This window comes from Mytilus edulis, chromosome 3 (genome assembly GCF_963676685.1).
Source record: "Mytilus edulis chromosome 3, xbMytEdul2.2, whole genome shotgun sequence".
NCBI lineage: Eukaryota > Metazoa > Mollusca > Bivalvia > Mytilida > Mytilidae > Mytilus > Mytilus edulis.
In genome coordinates this window covers 94,636,588-94,654,532 of record NC_092346.1, presented here as the reverse complement: position 1 = coordinate 94,654,532, position 17,945 = coordinate 94,636,588, and the positions used below count along the sequence as shown (strand labels likewise).

Here is a 17,945-nt window from a genome sequence, read left to right as displayed (position 1 = left end):
CACGGAGTTCGGTTTTTGTTATACTTTATCATGATAACACAATTCAAAGTTAGCTTAAGGAAATGCAACATTGTGAGGCAGACTGTCAGTTGAAATTTAACTCCTCAGACTCACTATAAATCGGAATCCACTTAAGCCAAACTGCAAAACCAACGGCCATGTCGTTGCCTTGTCCTGTGTCCTAAATTCTATGTCCACATGTTGTCCATAAAGTCTGATGTGTTATTGAACGAACACAGTTATAAGTCGCTTTCAAATTTTTGTTCAATTCCTTACTTGGCTTATTTCTTGTAGATGTGGTAACAGTTTGTGTCATGCTTGTTTCTTATTTTTTTTAATTCGTGTATTCGAATTTTTGAATAAATATTGTTTAAACTACCGATTTGGGTAATGCATTGTTGAACATTAAATTTATGTCTCATAGTGGAGAGAGTGCTTCTACACTATTCACTAGTAAATATGGTGTCATGCACAGAAGATATAGCAAGGTTGTTCTTGTTGGATTGTTTGATTCCTTTTTGGGATTGTTATCTAACTAGTAGTCTTACAGATGCTGGTTGATTATTGAATCAGGTTTGTCATGTTTTACTAATGTGGATAATCATGCAGGACAGTTTGTGATTGATTTACCAAAAACCTTTTTGTTTGATGGTCATTGGGAATGTGCTATAAAGGAAATCAACTTCAAGTCAGATTTTGAACGCCCTACGGGACGTATTTATGTTTGCTGCAATCTCATAGAACAGTCCTACGTGCGAAATACGACACTAGGTGTTTTACGTTCTGTACCTATTCAAGACGATGAGCAAAGCGATTTAGTCTTTAATCCATTATTCTATATGAAAATCCTTCGACAGGACAAGAGACGAACAGCTCAATCCCTGTCGGTTTAAATCGGGAGGTTTATACTGCACACTTTATAATCATTTCCGAAAGAGATGGGTTCGATAGAAGTCTATGACTATAACAAACGACGATGGATCCCATACGTGCTTGATTATAAAAAATAGGAACAACATTTTGCAGATGTGACCGAGGGAAGTTACTTTGATGATTTGTGTTTACTCTTCTCTTATATTTTCGACCCTTTTAAAGTTGGAATGGGTAAGGCATATCCAATTGAACTACTCAGTAACGAGATCCACAGTTCACTTTTATTGTAAACTGGAATAACATCCAGTTAGTGTACGCGCGTAGGTCTAAATATAGCGCTCGCGTCCAGTGTCCGAGGTTTGAGGCTCATACTGCTCATACTATTACTACTACTGGTTGATTATTGCATCAGGTTCGGCATGTTTTACTAATACAGTTACTTGATCTAAATTCCCCAAATAAGCGATATATGTTGTAAAAATTACGGTTTACTTGGTTTCTTGTATATTTTGCTTAATGATGTATAGAGTTTTCAAAGGATTCACTTTGTTAAAGAGGGGCGAAAAATACCAGAGGTACATTCAAACTCATATGTCGAAATAAACAGGCAACTAAAAACCATTAGACACACAATAGTACAAAAATCACAACATAGAAAACAAAAAACTACATAAAGTTGTCTTGAATTACTTACGTTTATGTCCAGTTCAGGCATTTATGAGGTACGTAGATGTGTACTGTTTGATAATTAGCTGTAATTAGCTTTGATTTAGCTGTTAATAACTGCGAGTACTCTTAGATCTGTACTAAGTGGATTTTTGTTGTTGAGATGTACAAGTACTTGGCCAAGTTGTACTGTTACACCACTGTCCCAGGTTAGGGGATGGTTGGGCACTCACTAACATGCGTAACCCCGCCACACTCAATATTTGCCTGTCCCAAGTCAGGAGCCTGTAAAATATTAGTTATTGTTTGCTGCTGTTGATCATCTGCGTTGTTTGTTTATATTTTTGTATAGTACTTGTATTGTTCTATTGCATCACTGTCCCAAGATCAAGAGGAAGGTATGATACCCACTTACATGTTTAATCCCGCCATATTCTGTACTACGTGCCAGTCCCAAGCCAGGAGTCTGTAATTCAGTGTTTGTCGTTTTTTGCTGTGATACAATTTGAATTTTGTTCATTATTTTGTACCTTTTAATAGCTGACGTTGCGGTATGGGCTTTGTCCATTGTTGGAGGCCATACGGTAACCTATAGTTGGTAATTTTTGTGTCATTTGACCTCTTGTGAAGAGTTGTCTCGTTGGCAATCATATCACTTTTATTGCAATATTTAATCTGATTCAATAAATGATTATCATCCTTCAATGTGAATTTGGATAAAACATTTGCAATTTCAATTTCAATCTTTCAAAGTTCCCTCGAAATTTTCCTGATTTTAACAGTCATTGAAATTCAATGTTATGCTTATAATATTATTTAATAAATATTTTTAATTTTATTGTTAATTTTCCAAAGCAAATATCCACTAGACTTCAAACAAAACAAGTTTTTTAGGCATACTCAAAATACAAAAAATCTTAAGAAAATTTTGATTGGTAAGAATTTTTGTAAATAAAATACTTTCAATTTCCCCAATTGTGCTTAGAAGATACGTACAGTTTTCATCAAATACACCAAAATGGAAACTCCTTTAACTTGAGGAGTATCATTCACTTAACATTAATTTAGAGTATCTAAGAATTTGCTGCATTATTTTCTATAAATATAACTTTAGATGTAATAGTTCTTTTTTTATGTTGGTTGAAATTGGCTTTTCCGAAAATACGTAGTAGATAATTTTACCGACTAAAAACCTATTTAGCTATTTATAGCCTAACGAAATAGTCCATTATTAAGCGGGAAGTAAGTTAGTTATAAATAAAAAGATCGGTATAGATTATAACAACTTCATTTTAGATAAATCCAATAGGTAGACCATTCTGAATTAATTCCATTGTTTTGCAACATGACTTTAAATAAGAAATCTTGTCTTGAAAACAAACTTCGCTGTATACTGACTTCGTCAATTTTTGCCAATTTTTTCATGGCGTTAATTTTAGCGGCAATACTTGTCTATAAAGACAGAATTAATAAAACAGAAATTGACAACTCTGGAAAGTTGGAGTCTTTCAACTTGCCGGCCGATTCTGGTGTGTGTATTCCGTGTGATTATCTTGGAAAGAACATCACAGCAAAAGACACTCTTTTTGACAGTATTACGAAATCAAAGGATGGTAAACAGAAACTTTGCTGCACCAAAAAACCATCCTTCTTACCGAAACTTATTGGAAAGGTAATTAACATTTATTACTCGTAAATTGTTGTTTATTGTGGGAGAACAATAATTGCTGTTTTAGATAAAATAGAATCCTGATATTTCAGTGTACATTGAAATGTTGGTAGCAAATTTAGTTCTCTATGCATGCTTTAACATGTACTGAGAGCATAATTTGATGTGGTACATTTTATTGTTTTTATTATTTCTGAATTGTGTTTTTTTAATATCTATTATATCGCTATTATAGACTAGTTTAGTTGTATTCCTGTACCGTTTGTTGTGTACAATATTAAACAAAAAGAAATTTGGTATGATTGTCATTTGGACAACTATGTCCACCGAAGACAACTGACGGTCTCTCGAGGACGGTCTTCATGCGGGGAAAAAAAGCAAAACAGATATCGTATAGATAGACATATAAAACTTCATCATTGGTAATCATATAGGTTATTTTTTTGTGTTTTGAGTCTTGATAATTTGGTGTCGACAGCAGATCATATTACTCCGGCAGCGTATTCTGTCGACACTTGTCATTTCTGGATGTTGGTGGATCGGTTGATAGAATTCAATCTTTTAAATTAATTTCATAAAAGATTGTTACTTTAAATTTATAGATGATAATGACAGAACAAGAAAGAATGTTAGGTAAGTGATTTCATTCATACACTAGCTATTTTAACAATCAGGAAGAAATATCTTACTTGTTTAACGATTTAAAAAAAAAATTGTGGTTAAAGTGCACCTGTAATTCCTAAAAGTCGTTTATTATTAGACTAGTACATTTATTAACACTGTAAACGAAACAATCACTTGTAAAGAAACACATATTTAATTAATTGCTCTTTTTGCCATCTGTAGTAGAGATAGGCTTAGACTTGTAAACTTTAATCTTACGAACTAAATACCACAATTGTACCGAAAGATAAGATTAAAGAGAATTTTATTTTCCTTTTCGCAGAACGAAACATAAATTTAGATGACCTAGTTAGAATGATATTTATATCAGATATTGAAAAACACAAACTTAAGCAGTTCGTTGAAAGAAATAAAAGGCTACACAATCTTACGATATTTAATTTAAATAAAAAGATAAGTTAATGAATCATAAATAATATTTAGAAAATCGAGATATTAACCGGCTGATAATATCTTGAAAACAAATGTCTTTCACAGTAAAAACTATTTATAGTCGATTTAAACAGTAACGTTTCTTCATAAAACAAGCCACTTTTCTAACTTAACGTTTAAGTTTACTTATTTAATTGATTTTGAAAAAAATAGTATTTGTAAAAAAAAAGAAATGTAAGTTATTCAATCCTCAGTCTTAGATTGTCAAACAAAACAGACATGACTTGTAAATTCCAACTATTTCTTCTAAAGGGCTTCAAATATCATTTTTTCGATTTTATTTGCAGAAAGTGTTTGATTTGCAAATTATACTTTTTTGTTTAGATACTGGAAACATTGAGGATATTTACGACCAGCTTAAATGGTGGAGAAATCGACCAAACTCAATTCACATGAATCTGGACGTTGACAAATTGAAAGGTTTGTATGATTCTGAGAAATAGCGGAATGGTTGAAAACCATCTTATTAAGGACTTTTAGGAATTTTGGTCCTCAATGCTCATTTTAACTTTTTTGGATTCGAGTGTCACTGATGAGTCTTTTGTAGACGAAACGCGCGTCTGACCAGAAAATACTACCGTGCTAAACGTCAATAACATACGAGGAACATTATTACAAAAGTCATTAGGCAGCCGTCATTTAACAAAACATGTCAATGAAGTATGTTTATTTTTAAATTTTTAATACACCAGATTTCTAAAGATGCCTAAATATAGACAGTCAATACGGAACTCAATATAACATGATAATTACACTATAAATGATATACAGAATCGTCTTTGATATCCCACATAAATATGTATAACAACAGTCGAGTACCACCTTTCATTAGATTATCAAACGACTACAGCGAATCCTTATATTTGTAAAATAGTATTATGTTGGGACCATGCGTTCTTTGTTGTATGTTTTTATTGCGCGATAACAGAATATATCACAACATCTTAACCATTAGTTAAACAACTTGTATTTACTTACGTCAATTTGCATAATTATTACTGATATCGGGTAATCACAAAAATTTTATGTCATTTCTATTTATCATACATGCATCGTTTTCGTGTTTGTAAATATAAACTTCTAAGTAAATTTTTTGAAATAAAAACTAGGGATTTCAATAAAAATAAAGAAATATATATTTTAGATGTATTCGAAATTTCAAAACGTGTTACTCCTTTAATTGAATGTCTTTTAAGTATTCTATGACTCCATTCTCAATTCTATAATTTGAGGTGGGATTAAATCAGTCTAGTAAATTAGTAGTAATATTTTGATGTGTTTAATTGACATCACGAATACCAAATTTTATATTAAAAGATTTTAATTTAATGTTAATTAATTTGATTTTAGATAAGAAATTTGTATGGAGAACAGAAAAAGACCCTCTCGGGATATCATTCAAACATGGAGTAGACATGAACACTACGACCAACAGTATTGTAGTACCAGGTCCTCATCGAGCTCTGTATTTCGTCTATGTGGCAATAACTTTTGATTTTGGTGACATTGAATCCGTCCCAATATTCTACCATAATGTCACCAAAAGTCATCCACTATTACCTAATACCATAGATACTCTGCTGATGACCAAATATGGAGGTTCATCAGAATCAAAACGGGTATACACAAGCTTCCTTTGTGGAACTTTCCAGATGCAAGGGAATTTCAACCTGAAAACTGAAGTGTCTTCGTATGATTACGTGTCCACTTCAAGGTACGGAAGCTATTTTGGTATGTTCAGACTGTGAAACCTGCAAGTTATGAAATTTGCGAAAATCGTTTTGGGAGAACAATCGTCATGAGAAGTTAATAATATTGAAATATGCGGTGTATAAGTTTGAATATTGAGAAATGAAACCGACTGTTAGGCGGACCGCCAACTATTCTAACAGAAGACGCGAAGCTATAACATGGAACAATAATTACTATTTGTGTGGCCGATCTCATAAACAATGTTGAAATACTAATGTATTACAGTCATTTATACATGTATTTATCTAGTCCAGTGAACTTTTATTAGTCTTTTTTAAACTGATAGAAGTTTTACGTATTATGTTAAGATGCCAATAAATTTGATTAGCGATTTTCCGTTTTGAATTTTCCCCGGAGTTCAGTATTTTAGTGATTTAACTTTTTTCTATATTTTTCTATATTTGAATAACAGGAGAAGTTGATAATACGTCAATGAGACATAAACTTAACATCAAAATCAAATAAAAGACAAGTCGACCTAAAGTCTTCAACTGTGAGTGGGTCTCATCCCGTGTCAAAGTTGTGAATTGATAAAAAAAAAAGATTCAATCAAAGATCGGCTCATCACTACAACATTTCCGAGAGATGAAATTATGTTTTTTCCGGCTAGAGCGAACCACCCACCGACCATCGGCAAGACAACTGTCTTTTCTTAACCATGGCTTTGTCACTTATTTTCGATCTATGAGTTTGACTGTCCCTCTGGTATCTTTCGTCTCTCTGATATTCCTGATAATTTAAGATCAAAGACAAACGCACCTGCCAAGAGTGGGTTTCAACTCATAACCTACGTGCTATGGATGGCTGTTGACCAACTGCCTAGACCACTTGGCTACCGAGGCCTTCAATGAAATAGAACCTTACCGGATGACTTTATAATATTTGAGGTGCAATGATCATTTATAATTTATCGTTTACTAGTAAAGATCAATTATTATAGTTAATCGTTTTATAGGAAAGATCATTTATAATTTATAATTTCCAAGTAAACTTGAACTCAACAATACATGTAGTATAATTGTTTAAAGTTTTTCAATCGCATTAAGTTGTTCAGACTTATTCAAGCCTCTTCCGAAGGACGGTCTAGGATTCTCAATACTTATTTATTAATCTTAAAATATCGTCCATTAGCGCCTTATGTCAGCAGAGAAAATTAATGTATGAATATTTGTTATAAGTATTACAGCCGCCATTACGAATTTGTTGATAATTAAAATGCGCCCGCATCTGAACTCACTTGCGATATGCTTTCAATCTCCTCAATTTTGTTTTATCAGAATTGTATATAATCTGTAACTTTGAAATTTTGACTGATTGTGGTTTCGCAACACGAGTGATCGATGTATGCATTGCATAAGTTGTATAACCTGTAGACACTCCCTTGTATCGCTCTTGTTGGAGATCATGCGATTCCCTTAGTTTTTTTTGTTACTATGATTGGTCTTTTTATTCGATTTGTTAGATTGGAACATCTATGTCCTACTGTTACTAGAAGTCAATATAAGTCATATCATTATGTGAAAGATGATAGACTTCATGGATTAAACTGAAAACAAAACAAAAGTGCTTTTAATTGATTTTTATGTTTTGTTAATATAAGTTGTATAGAGTAAACATATTTAAAATCAAAACTTATTAAAAAACTAGGAAGAAGTTTATAGAACCAATTGTATTATGTTTCAAAACATTTTGTAAATCCCTACAAGGAAGTCTTCTGTTTTATATGTGTCATGCATATCATGGAATCGCATAACACATTTTAATCAATCGAAAAAGAGAAGGAACTAATTTAAATCCCCATAGTTTATGGGTTTAAATTTAGAATTTCAGGACAATTGAATTGATTAAAATACAAAAACCAGAATTATATATAACAATTCATGAATGACATAATAGAAGGTTAAGTACTAATATGTCGATTTGGAATAGATGCTTATAGACATTTTAACACAAGTTTATATACTGGGGATTCATTTATTTCTGAGGGTAGCAGTTCTCGTGGTTTTACGAATGATTGTTTTTCGTGAATATTGGAATTCGTGGTTTTTGCCGAAGTCTGCTTACATCTACATTGTTTTTAAGAATGTATAATAAAAAAGCTCAAGATAGAATTGTTAAAAAAGATATTAGTGCATCAAACAATAGCTGTACAAACTATTTACCTCTTTAATAATGTTCGTTGAAAAAAGTAAAATCACAAAAATACTGAACTCCGAGGAAAATTCAATACGGAAAGTCCTTAATAAAATGGAAAAATCAAAAGCCCAAACACATCACACGAATGAATTGGATGTGCAGAAAAAAACAATATTGTTCAATTGATGTTAAAGAAGGACTCGCATCCATTAAACAAATTGATTCCACTATAAAATGCACAAAACAAGACGAGTAAGGTAAATAAATCCACATAATGATAAGAAAACAAAATAAATCAAAATAGATAATTGGAATTTTAAAATTCTATGCACTTGACAAAATTCTTTAAAGGTCAGATGATTTTGGATGAAAACAGAATAATTTTTTGAATAGAAAAGTAAATACAATGTATCTTACCCATTGTACTCGTCAGTCTTGATGACTGGTGTTTATAATCTTAGATACAGGCTGTTGAGAGGGGTTGTCCAAAATATTATGCAGGACATACATGTATTATGATACCGAGTTCGGCAGTAATTTAACACTTAGCAAGTTTACTTGGGAACAAACTTGACCACAATCAAACAAATACAATTGAGAATGAAAATGGGGAATGTGTCAAAGAGACAACAACCCGACCAAATAAAAAACAACAGCAGAGGGTCACCAACAGGTCTTCAATGTAGCGAGAAATTCCTGCACCCGGAGGCGTCCTTCAGCTGGCCCCTAAACAAATATATACTAGTCCAGTGATAATGAATAGGTCTGTTCATCTTCAATTTTCCTGCAGAACAGTTTACCATGATCGCCGATACTTCAAATACAATAACAACTACTTGCATCATATTTTTTTTAATTTTTAATTTTTTGTATTCAACAACAATTGCATGCAAATTACTTCACTAGTCCAGCATTCTAGTGAAGGGCCTCTTTATTTTATAAGAAATCCAAGATTTCTCTCTGTCTATCAATAATAAAAATCATCTAAACTATATTATGAATATTTCATTTTTAATCGGAAATTAATATAATTTATGTAATATACATAAATTCGGTTATTCTAGTGGACAGTTTTAATCTCGGCCATTGCAGTGCTTTCCTTTATAAATTCATATGTTGTCGATAAGATGTATAGTGGTGATGTCAATTTGACGTTAGCGTTCTTTTTAACTTTGAGCTGCAAGTGAACAGACTTGTATAATTACAGAGAGAAGTATTTTGAAAATACCCACCCTCAAAAGTACCCACCCTCCCTCCACTATATATAGTTAAACCATGTAGTTTTGTTTGGGTAAGGCTCTTTTGTTCTTTTTATTTTCAGAATAATGCTGAATAAATAAAGGCAATTCGCAAGTCATAAATCATGATAATATAAAAATACCGTTTATGCAAAAGGAATATATGAAAGAAATAATATCTTTTTGTGCTTAAACCTTATCAATGCACGCAATGCAAGTCATATATATGCATATAATAAACAATAACGTATTCTTATTTCAAAACAAGTATTTTAAGATATTATACTTCACAGAATTGTAAACCACTTAAACGAAACAGTAAAACCCCACTTTTAAATGTATATTCGTGTATCTATTTTTAAAATTTTAAAACAGTGTAGGATTATTTGTTTATGTAAATAAACACGGAAGCTGTTTTGTACCGAATTCAACGAAAACGTAATCATTATGTAAAAACCCATGATTGTTTAACAAAACATGTTGATACAATGCTGACTAAGTTTTACCCAAAATGGATTCCAAGGCTAACATCACATTACTAAAAGGTTCAAAATTGGAGAATGAAAAATCTCATAATTTGCACATTAAACATTTAAAAATTAAAGGAGGATGTTGTTTAAGTATATTTATATCTTTCTGTTTATTGATCACTGTTTTTATAGAAGTAATTATTATATTGCACATGCCGCCGCTACATAATGAGCAAGTGGACTCAATATCCAAAGAAACACAACATCTTATAATGCTACCGATACACGCCACGAATGATACGAATACAGTGCAAAATGTGAAACAAGTGCAGTATATTAGTGTACCGACGACAGAATCGACAGTAATGATCCTGATTTTGGTAAGTTTTATATTATTTTTATTACTATTTTATCTAATAAGTAGATTAATGCATTAACTTTTCTATGTTTGTGATGTTAGTATGTTGAGATCTTAAAATATCGACCAGGGGGCTTTGTATTAAACATATATCTTAAAGAAATCTGTATGGATTAAAATCTAATATTCATAATTACAACTGATATCGAGACTGATATTCTTGAAGAGCGTCACAAATTAACTTACCGAATAACCTTTGATCAAAAAGGGATGCAATGAAATAGAAAAAGTCATCAAAGTTTTATAACTGTGACACCCTATTTGATGCAATCTCCATGTTGATTTCCAAAAAACTGCTTAGAAGTTGAAATTACCAGCGATAATGACAAATTTTTGTTGAATTCTGTAAATGGCACTTTGACCCAACATACATTGTAAAACATGTTATACATGTATATATAAATGCAACAGTAGTAAATCGCTGTTCAGTTGTCATAAATCAATTTAATTAAAACAAATCTGGTTCACAAACCAATCTTTGACTTGATGTTTTACCTTTAGTAGCATAACTCAATTCCACTATAAATTTATGAACTCTACCAAATTTTGTAGTAATTTGAGGTAAAAAAAAAAATATCATCTCAAAACCAAAGTAAGGCAAATCATTAATATCAAAAGTGAAAGAAACTCATTGCTACAAAGTCGTAGATAATTTTGCTGCATACCTTTGATAATTCTGTCATCTCTAGTTGACATCATTATTCATATATTATCTCTACTACATTCAACGAAAAACGTAGGTAAACAACACAAAAGTATTATTCATGTAGTGTTCTAGCCGTTCAAGTACAACTTACTCGGTAGGCTGAAAATGATAAGGTACATGTATGTAGTAAAACAAATACAATAAGTAGAAATGTTCGGTTATCAGACAAGTTTATAAACCTTCCAGTGTCTTGGATAAATATTAGTTTAAGGTTATTATAATAACGATTACAGCTATATTTTTATGTAATTCTATATTCTATATGAATGTTGATTTTTTATTCAACACATCATTTGAAGTGCGACAAATTAACACATGCAGCTCTATACTGATAAGGATTTTCTTATTGTACCGTCAAAACGTAGCTTTCTAGATGCGTAAGTTAAATATCCAACTCGTAAGATAAACTGACTGTAATGTTCTAATTATTCGAATGACCGAATATAGCGAGAAGTGAATACAGAAGCATATAATCAGTAATTATGATTCATGACAGCATGACCGTTTTTTTGTCAGCAGAAAGAAGATACATTTTTTGTTTTAGCATTAGACTGTTGCAGTATTTACTATTATTTGCAAGATACAACTTGTGTTTTTTTTCAGATTTCAGGATATTTCATGACACGAGAAAATACCACAGAAACTACGGAATCTAACGAAAAGGACAAAACGTTTCCTGTAGCACAAACTCTTCTAAAAGGCAGCTATTCATTGACAAACGATTATATAAATAATGAACCCCTTTTGAAAGCCTCCGGTGGAAATATTTCGACAGGTGTGAGTATACCCTCCGAAGGTTTATACTACCTTTACGCCTGTATACAGATCTCCTGCTATTGTAAGTCAAAAACTGACGTTACCGTTTCTGAGGTAACTCATTATATTCAAATAAACTCTGGAAATTCCAACAAAACTATTGTGGAAAGAACAATACAGATTCATCATAGCAGCGGAGTCTACAAAACAAGTAACATTTTCGTTCCAATTCAGTTGAAGAAACACGATGTAGTTAGTATGCACCTTTCTGACGATACTTACGTTTATACTTCTAGAAAATCTAATGTTATAGGTGTTTTCTCGATGTCACAATCTATTTGAACCATTTATTAAATTCAACTAGCATGTATTTGCAATATTTGTTTATTCTCGGTGTGCAGTACATAACACGAATCCCCTGTTTTCAGATTTTCATTTATACTCCCATTTAACTGTTCCCTGTAAATAAACCGTTTCTGATAAAAGACTTGATGTTAAAGTCATAACACTCGAATTCTTTACTAAAACAATGTGTTCTCTCTAAACGGATCTACTTTGAATATTATATTCACATCTTCTTTGAAATGAAATATACTCACACCTCTTCTTTAGAACCTTCATACCTGTAATATACATTGTCTAAAAATTTGCCACCACCTCACGAACGAAAAGCCGGACATACTGACAAGCGGTCAACAGCTTTATCGACAATTTCCAATACATTTTGCCACTGGCTTATGATTAATGTTTTGTTCCTATCAATATTTTGAAAAATCCATCTTATCATCTCTTTACTATAAAGTTGTTCATAAGTTGAATGAAAAACAACTTTAATATCTAAAGGTTATAATGATATGTTTCCAAAATATTGACACAAACAAAATTACATACGTGTAACTTGTGAGAAATGTTTACATTCAGCCTTGTCGAAATAATAATGCAAAGACAAGAGGCTGTCACAACGACAGCAAACCGGATTTATTAATATTTATTTGTGTCCTGGCAATATCACAAGAACCATTACTGATGAATGGTGAAAGTGAAAATCGTCAATATCAAATTTGACCTCCCTTTTGTCATCAGAATCAACATCTTAAAATTTGAAAAGCTTAGATTGAATGGTTCATGAGTAAATGCAACAACGTGAATGGAAACGCCATTTCACAATCTTTCAAGAACCATAACTCCTGAACGGTAAAAGTTAAAATCGTTATTATTGAACTTGACCTCTAATTTGCCATCAGTAACAACATATAAAAATTTCAAAAGCTTTGGTTGAATGGTTCATGAGAAAATGCACGGACACGACGGGAAACACCATTTTTCAATCTTTCAAGAACCATAACTCCTGAATGGTAAAAGTCAAAATCGTCATTATTGAACTTGACCTCTACTTTGTCTTCAGTAACAACATATTAAAATTTGGGAAGCTTAGGTAGAACAGTTCATGCGTAAATGAACGGACACGACTGGAAACTCCATTTTTCAATCTTTCAAGAACCATAACTCCTGAACGATAAAAGTCAAAATCGCCATTATTGAACTTAACCTCCATTTTGTCATCAGTAACAACATATTAAAATTTGGGAAGCTTAGGTAGAACAGTTCATGCGTAAATGCACGGATACTACTGGAAACTCCATTTTTCAATCTTTCAAGAACCATAACTCCTGAACGGTAAAAGTCAAAATCGCCATTATTGAACTTGACCTTCATTTAGTTGTCAGTAACAACATATTAAAATTTTAAAAGCTTTGGTTGAACGGTTCATGAGTTAATGCACGGACAAGATTTGATTGCCGACCGCCCGCCCGCCGTACATCCCCAAATCAATAACCGACATTTTTGTCACAAAAATCCGGTTAAAAACCTTCATATTTATCGAATCTGAAATATGGAACACTTTGCGTTATAAAATAAATACTGTGGTATTAAGTTTTTTTTTATAATGAAGAAAGTAAATTTTTATATCTTGTACTTTCAATGAATTTTGAAATTGTCATAAGTTATTGAAACCATATAAAGAAGACAAAATGTTTGCAAGGGTTGCTGGTTTTGGTCATAATGACTATGTATTGATATTGACCGTTTATTAAGTTTCTTCCGTACTGTTATAGAACAGTAACTTTTAGGATTTGGATGGCTTTGACAAGTCAAGTCTTCGTGTAGCAGTAGACAATGCCAGGTAGTGCAATTCCTACAATGTATGTTTAGAACTACTCAGAAATATTGGATGCTTTCGATGAACAGCGCCGTGAAAGTGATGTTGATGACCGTTATTATATTGTGGTAAAGTGTTACTGTTCTATTTTTGTCAACGACTAACTGTCAAAATGCAGAACAGTATTTACAGCGCATGACACATAAATATTGACGATTGCATGATGCATACAGTTTTATGTACATGATACCATATCAATTCTTTAAAAAATATATAAATACTTTGAGTAATAATATTGAAACCAGCGCAAGGAAATAGTTTTGAATAGTATCTATTTTGTATTTTCTTGGAACTTGCAACACAAAAACAACCATAATAATGGAAACATAAGAATTAATCCCCAGTCGATTTGAAATCTGTTTCATATAAAATTTGGTGAACCGAGATATATCTACGTCATGGTGATTGCGAATAGATTTCTGAAAATAGTCGAAATATTTGAAACCAAATAAGGAACTTTTATTAATATGTGACAAATGAGTTTGCATTTTGAACCTAATATGAAACTAAGTTATATTTTTGACCACGTTATTAAGTAATGGCCTTTTTTTTATAAATCGTAAAACCCATTTTACGATTAAAAAATGTATTAAAAGTAATATATGAATGGAATTGTACATTTACTGAAAATAATTATTATTTTGAATTAAGGTAGAAAATTATTTAAGGATCTTCAATTATCTTACGTTAAGGTCAAAATATAAGGCAAATCACAACCCGTCTGGCTTTTAATAACACAAAATGATACTGCAATACCGATTTTACTGCACTGTATGCTTATTTCAAAAAGCGATTTCTCATCAGTGGTGCTCATAAGTGGTACTGTGGTATGTAAACCTACTATATTATAAAAAAGGAAGGAAATGTGAAAATCAGTTATCTTAAATATACACACATCATTACATTTAGGGAATAACCTCATCGCCAATGAAAACTTATTCATTACAAGCAGTGCAAAATCGTTTTTCAGTGTATCATATAGTATTATGTGCATTTCTTTAAACCACTTTCAAGTTTTGTGGGGACGTCTTTTTTATAATAACACATTTTGTTTGACAGAATATATGATTTGTATTAAGGACTTTACGTTTTAAAATGTATCATGAAAGAGAATATGTGTTTGTTGTTTCTATTGATGGTGTGTGGGAATGTTTTCTATTACAATCGATATTTTATACAAAAAATACTCTATTGCATGCATAGAGGTTTCGGAAATGAAAATTGAAAAAAGTTTATACAAGGAGAAACAAAGGAAGATATCAATGATTCAGCGTACGATTCATGTTAGGATAACCATATTTTTTGCCCTAAAAATATTGAAAACCAAAGCGCACAATACGTTAGTCTTAAAAGTAACATTTTACTAGTCCCCAAAACGCGCGTCTGGCGTACTAAATTATAAACCTGGTACCTTTGATAACTAATTAGACAGTTACTATATAAGAAAAAGGGAAATCATAATTTGTTGTTACGAAAAGATTTGTAAACTAGTTATAAACTGCGTGGATCCTAGGGTTAGTGTATTTTCTGAAAATACTTTGTTTTCTAGAAACACAATCTTGATCTATTTCCTTTATAAATAGCAAACTATTTATTCATGTTATACACAAGTATCTGAAAAGATGTTTGCATCTGATTTTATATAAGTGATTGCATCTTATTCATTAAGTATTACCAAATCTTTATACAAAAGTTCAGATGTACATACTACTATGATTGTATTTCTTTTCAACACTTGTTATGATTGATTGGAACCAATTGGAATTAAGCGGAACACTTTCATGGGTTAACCTTGGATTTGAAATCGTTGTATAGTTACCAGGCTATTAGGCATTGCAATGTATAGATACCTTTCTAATGTACTATTCAGTGCTTTTTAGTTATAGTTGCCATGCTAACAAGAATTTCAATATATAGGTACTTTGCAAGGCGTTGTGTATAGATAACATCCAAGCCGGAATATCAATTTATAGAAATTTAAAAACTTACTGTAAAAGTTTAGTGTGTTAATATCGTTATGTTTTTTCGGCTATCTTCTAAGTGTGATTGCATAATACGCAACCACACCATCTGACTTAGTACATTGATATATGCATGTTTACTGTAATGATACTATCATAATGGGTTCAAACTCACCAGTTCATCGTTTAAATTGTTGTCAAATATGTCATGTCGGAGATTCTTACTACAATAAGATATGGATTTCGCTTATTGTTGAAGTCACTCGTTGAAGACGACCAAGAGAAAACAAATCCGAGTTTCAAACTAAAACCGAGGGAAACACATCAATTATATAAGAGGCAAACAACGAAACACTTAAGTGCAACAAAAAAAAAACCAACAAAAAAACGACAATGCAACACACACAGAAACGAACTATAAGACAACGTTTTTATGACTTTGTACAGGACATTTTAAGAACAAATATTGGTTTGAACCTGGATTTGTTGCTAGCCGAACCTCGCGCTTTTATGACAATGCTGAATCACTAAAATGACAACATATCATGACAGGAATATATGTACAAATAAATGCAAGATTAATTAGGACATATAAATACACAAATAAACAATACAATAGTTACATTTTTACATGCTAACATCAGAAAAACAACGAACACGTAAAACAACATAGGACAGTACACAAAAACAGCACAACAGAACTACGAACTGTCCGTCCCATGACTGTATCAACGCCACACAAGTGACGTCACAGGTAAATTTCTTAAAATTGGATGTTATTCAAGATTAGGTTTGTAATTATGTTGATTGATGTATTTTATAACAATTACAAGAATATTGATATAGAATTATGTTCGAAATTAGGAAAATAATTGTATTATCTAGCTATGTCGGTATTTCATCTAAATCAAACTATATAGCAAATAAGTCGGGTACATATAGTTGCTTTAAACAAAAATTATAAATGAACAGAGTGAATATTATCTTTACTTTTACATACGAATAGAAATTAATAATAGAATTACATCTACAAACGATAAGACATTCAACAATATCCTATCAGATTTACAAATACAATATCATAACTAAATACATGAATGTTGGATAAACAAATCCAATAACACGTTTTATAGCAATGCGAATTCATACTCAGCAAAACAGTCATATTTGGGAATAGATAATGTTAGGTACTTAAAATACCAGACGACGTAAATGGTAAACCCCAATCTGAGACGTGGTAACAATGTCCTTAGTTAGTTTAGAAACAGACAAATCATATGAATCAACCAATTCGTGATGATGTTCCTAAAATTAACGAAGTGTCATTTTTAATCTTTCCTTCTTATAACTTTGTTAGAGCAGTTTCTGCGTAGGAAGCACACTCCTGTATATGAAGTCCGTAAAGAGTGAACATGCACGGGTATAACGTATCAAATGAAATATGCAAACACAATACGATAGAGACAGAGGGTATGTTACTGCTGGAAAATGGGAAATTGATAATTGGGAAGCTGAAATCGTCCTGTTTGTCATAGATTTAGGGTTACATGTGTTAGACCTCAACTAACCTTTGACACTATTTTAGATGTATAGCATAACACAAGAACAAACAACAGTAAATAACAGTTTTAATCGACTTTACTCATTCAAGTACGGAAGTATAATTAATACAACAAAACCGTTCATTTTATTTTTAGCTGAATCGTAATTAAACTTATTGTGTCACCAGTTTACTTGACCGAAAAAAAAATAGGATTTTCCCTAGTCTATTATAAACAGATTGGAAAAAAAATCACAATACACTGAAATAATGTCATATGCAATATTAAACCTAGATTATATACCCGATAAAAAAAACAATGGACAGAAATTAGGTTATAAACGAGTAAGTTCAAGTTTTACATTCTCAAACCATGGCTGTCACAGTATATATAGTACTTTAAAAAAAAAGTATGATTGTCAA

The 17,945-nt window shown here is 31.7% G+C and overlaps 1 protein-coding gene and 1 long non-coding RNA gene across 2 annotated transcripts; both read left to right on the top strand.

Annotated features, from left to right (window-relative positions):
• The first annotated feature begins 2,673 nt into the window (after nucleotides 1-2,673).
• Nucleotides 2,674-6,408, top strand: LOC139517818 (uncharacterized). The gene is made up of 4 exons (XM_071309261.1): nucleotides 2,674-3,211; nucleotides 3,811-3,841; nucleotides 4,649-4,744; nucleotides 5,675-6,408. Exons 1-4 carry the CDS (start codon nucleotides 2,885-2,887, stop codon nucleotides 6,070-6,072), a joined length of 852 nt encoding a protein of 283 aa, XP_071165362.1. The 5' UTR covers nucleotides 2,674-2,884; the 3' UTR covers nucleotides 6,073-6,408.
• A 3,489-nt stretch (nucleotides 6,409-9,897) lies between these two features.
• Nucleotides 9,898-12,170, top strand: LOC139517816 (uncharacterized). Its single transcript, XR_011663211.1, has 2 exons — nucleotides 9,898-10,300; nucleotides 11,648-12,170. It is a non-coding gene; the product is annotated as an uncharacterized lncRNA (long non-coding RNA).
• The last annotated feature ends 5,775 nt before the right edge of the window (nucleotides 12,171-17,945 follow it).

Bases quoted from the DNA above. Each gene is read 5' to 3' on its own strand.
- LOC139517818 (XM_071309261.1), top strand. From the start codon at position 2,885: ATGACTTTAAATAAGAAATCTTGTCTTGAAAACAAACTTCGCTGTATA. The intron at 3,212-3,810 runs GTAATTAACATT...TTAAATTTATAG, and splicing joins TACCGAAACTTATTGGAAAG to ATGATAATGACAGAACAAGA. The intron at 4,745-5,674 runs GTTTGTATGATT...ATTTGATTTTAG, and splicing joins GGACGTTGACAAATTGAAAG to ATAAGAAATTTGTATGGAGA.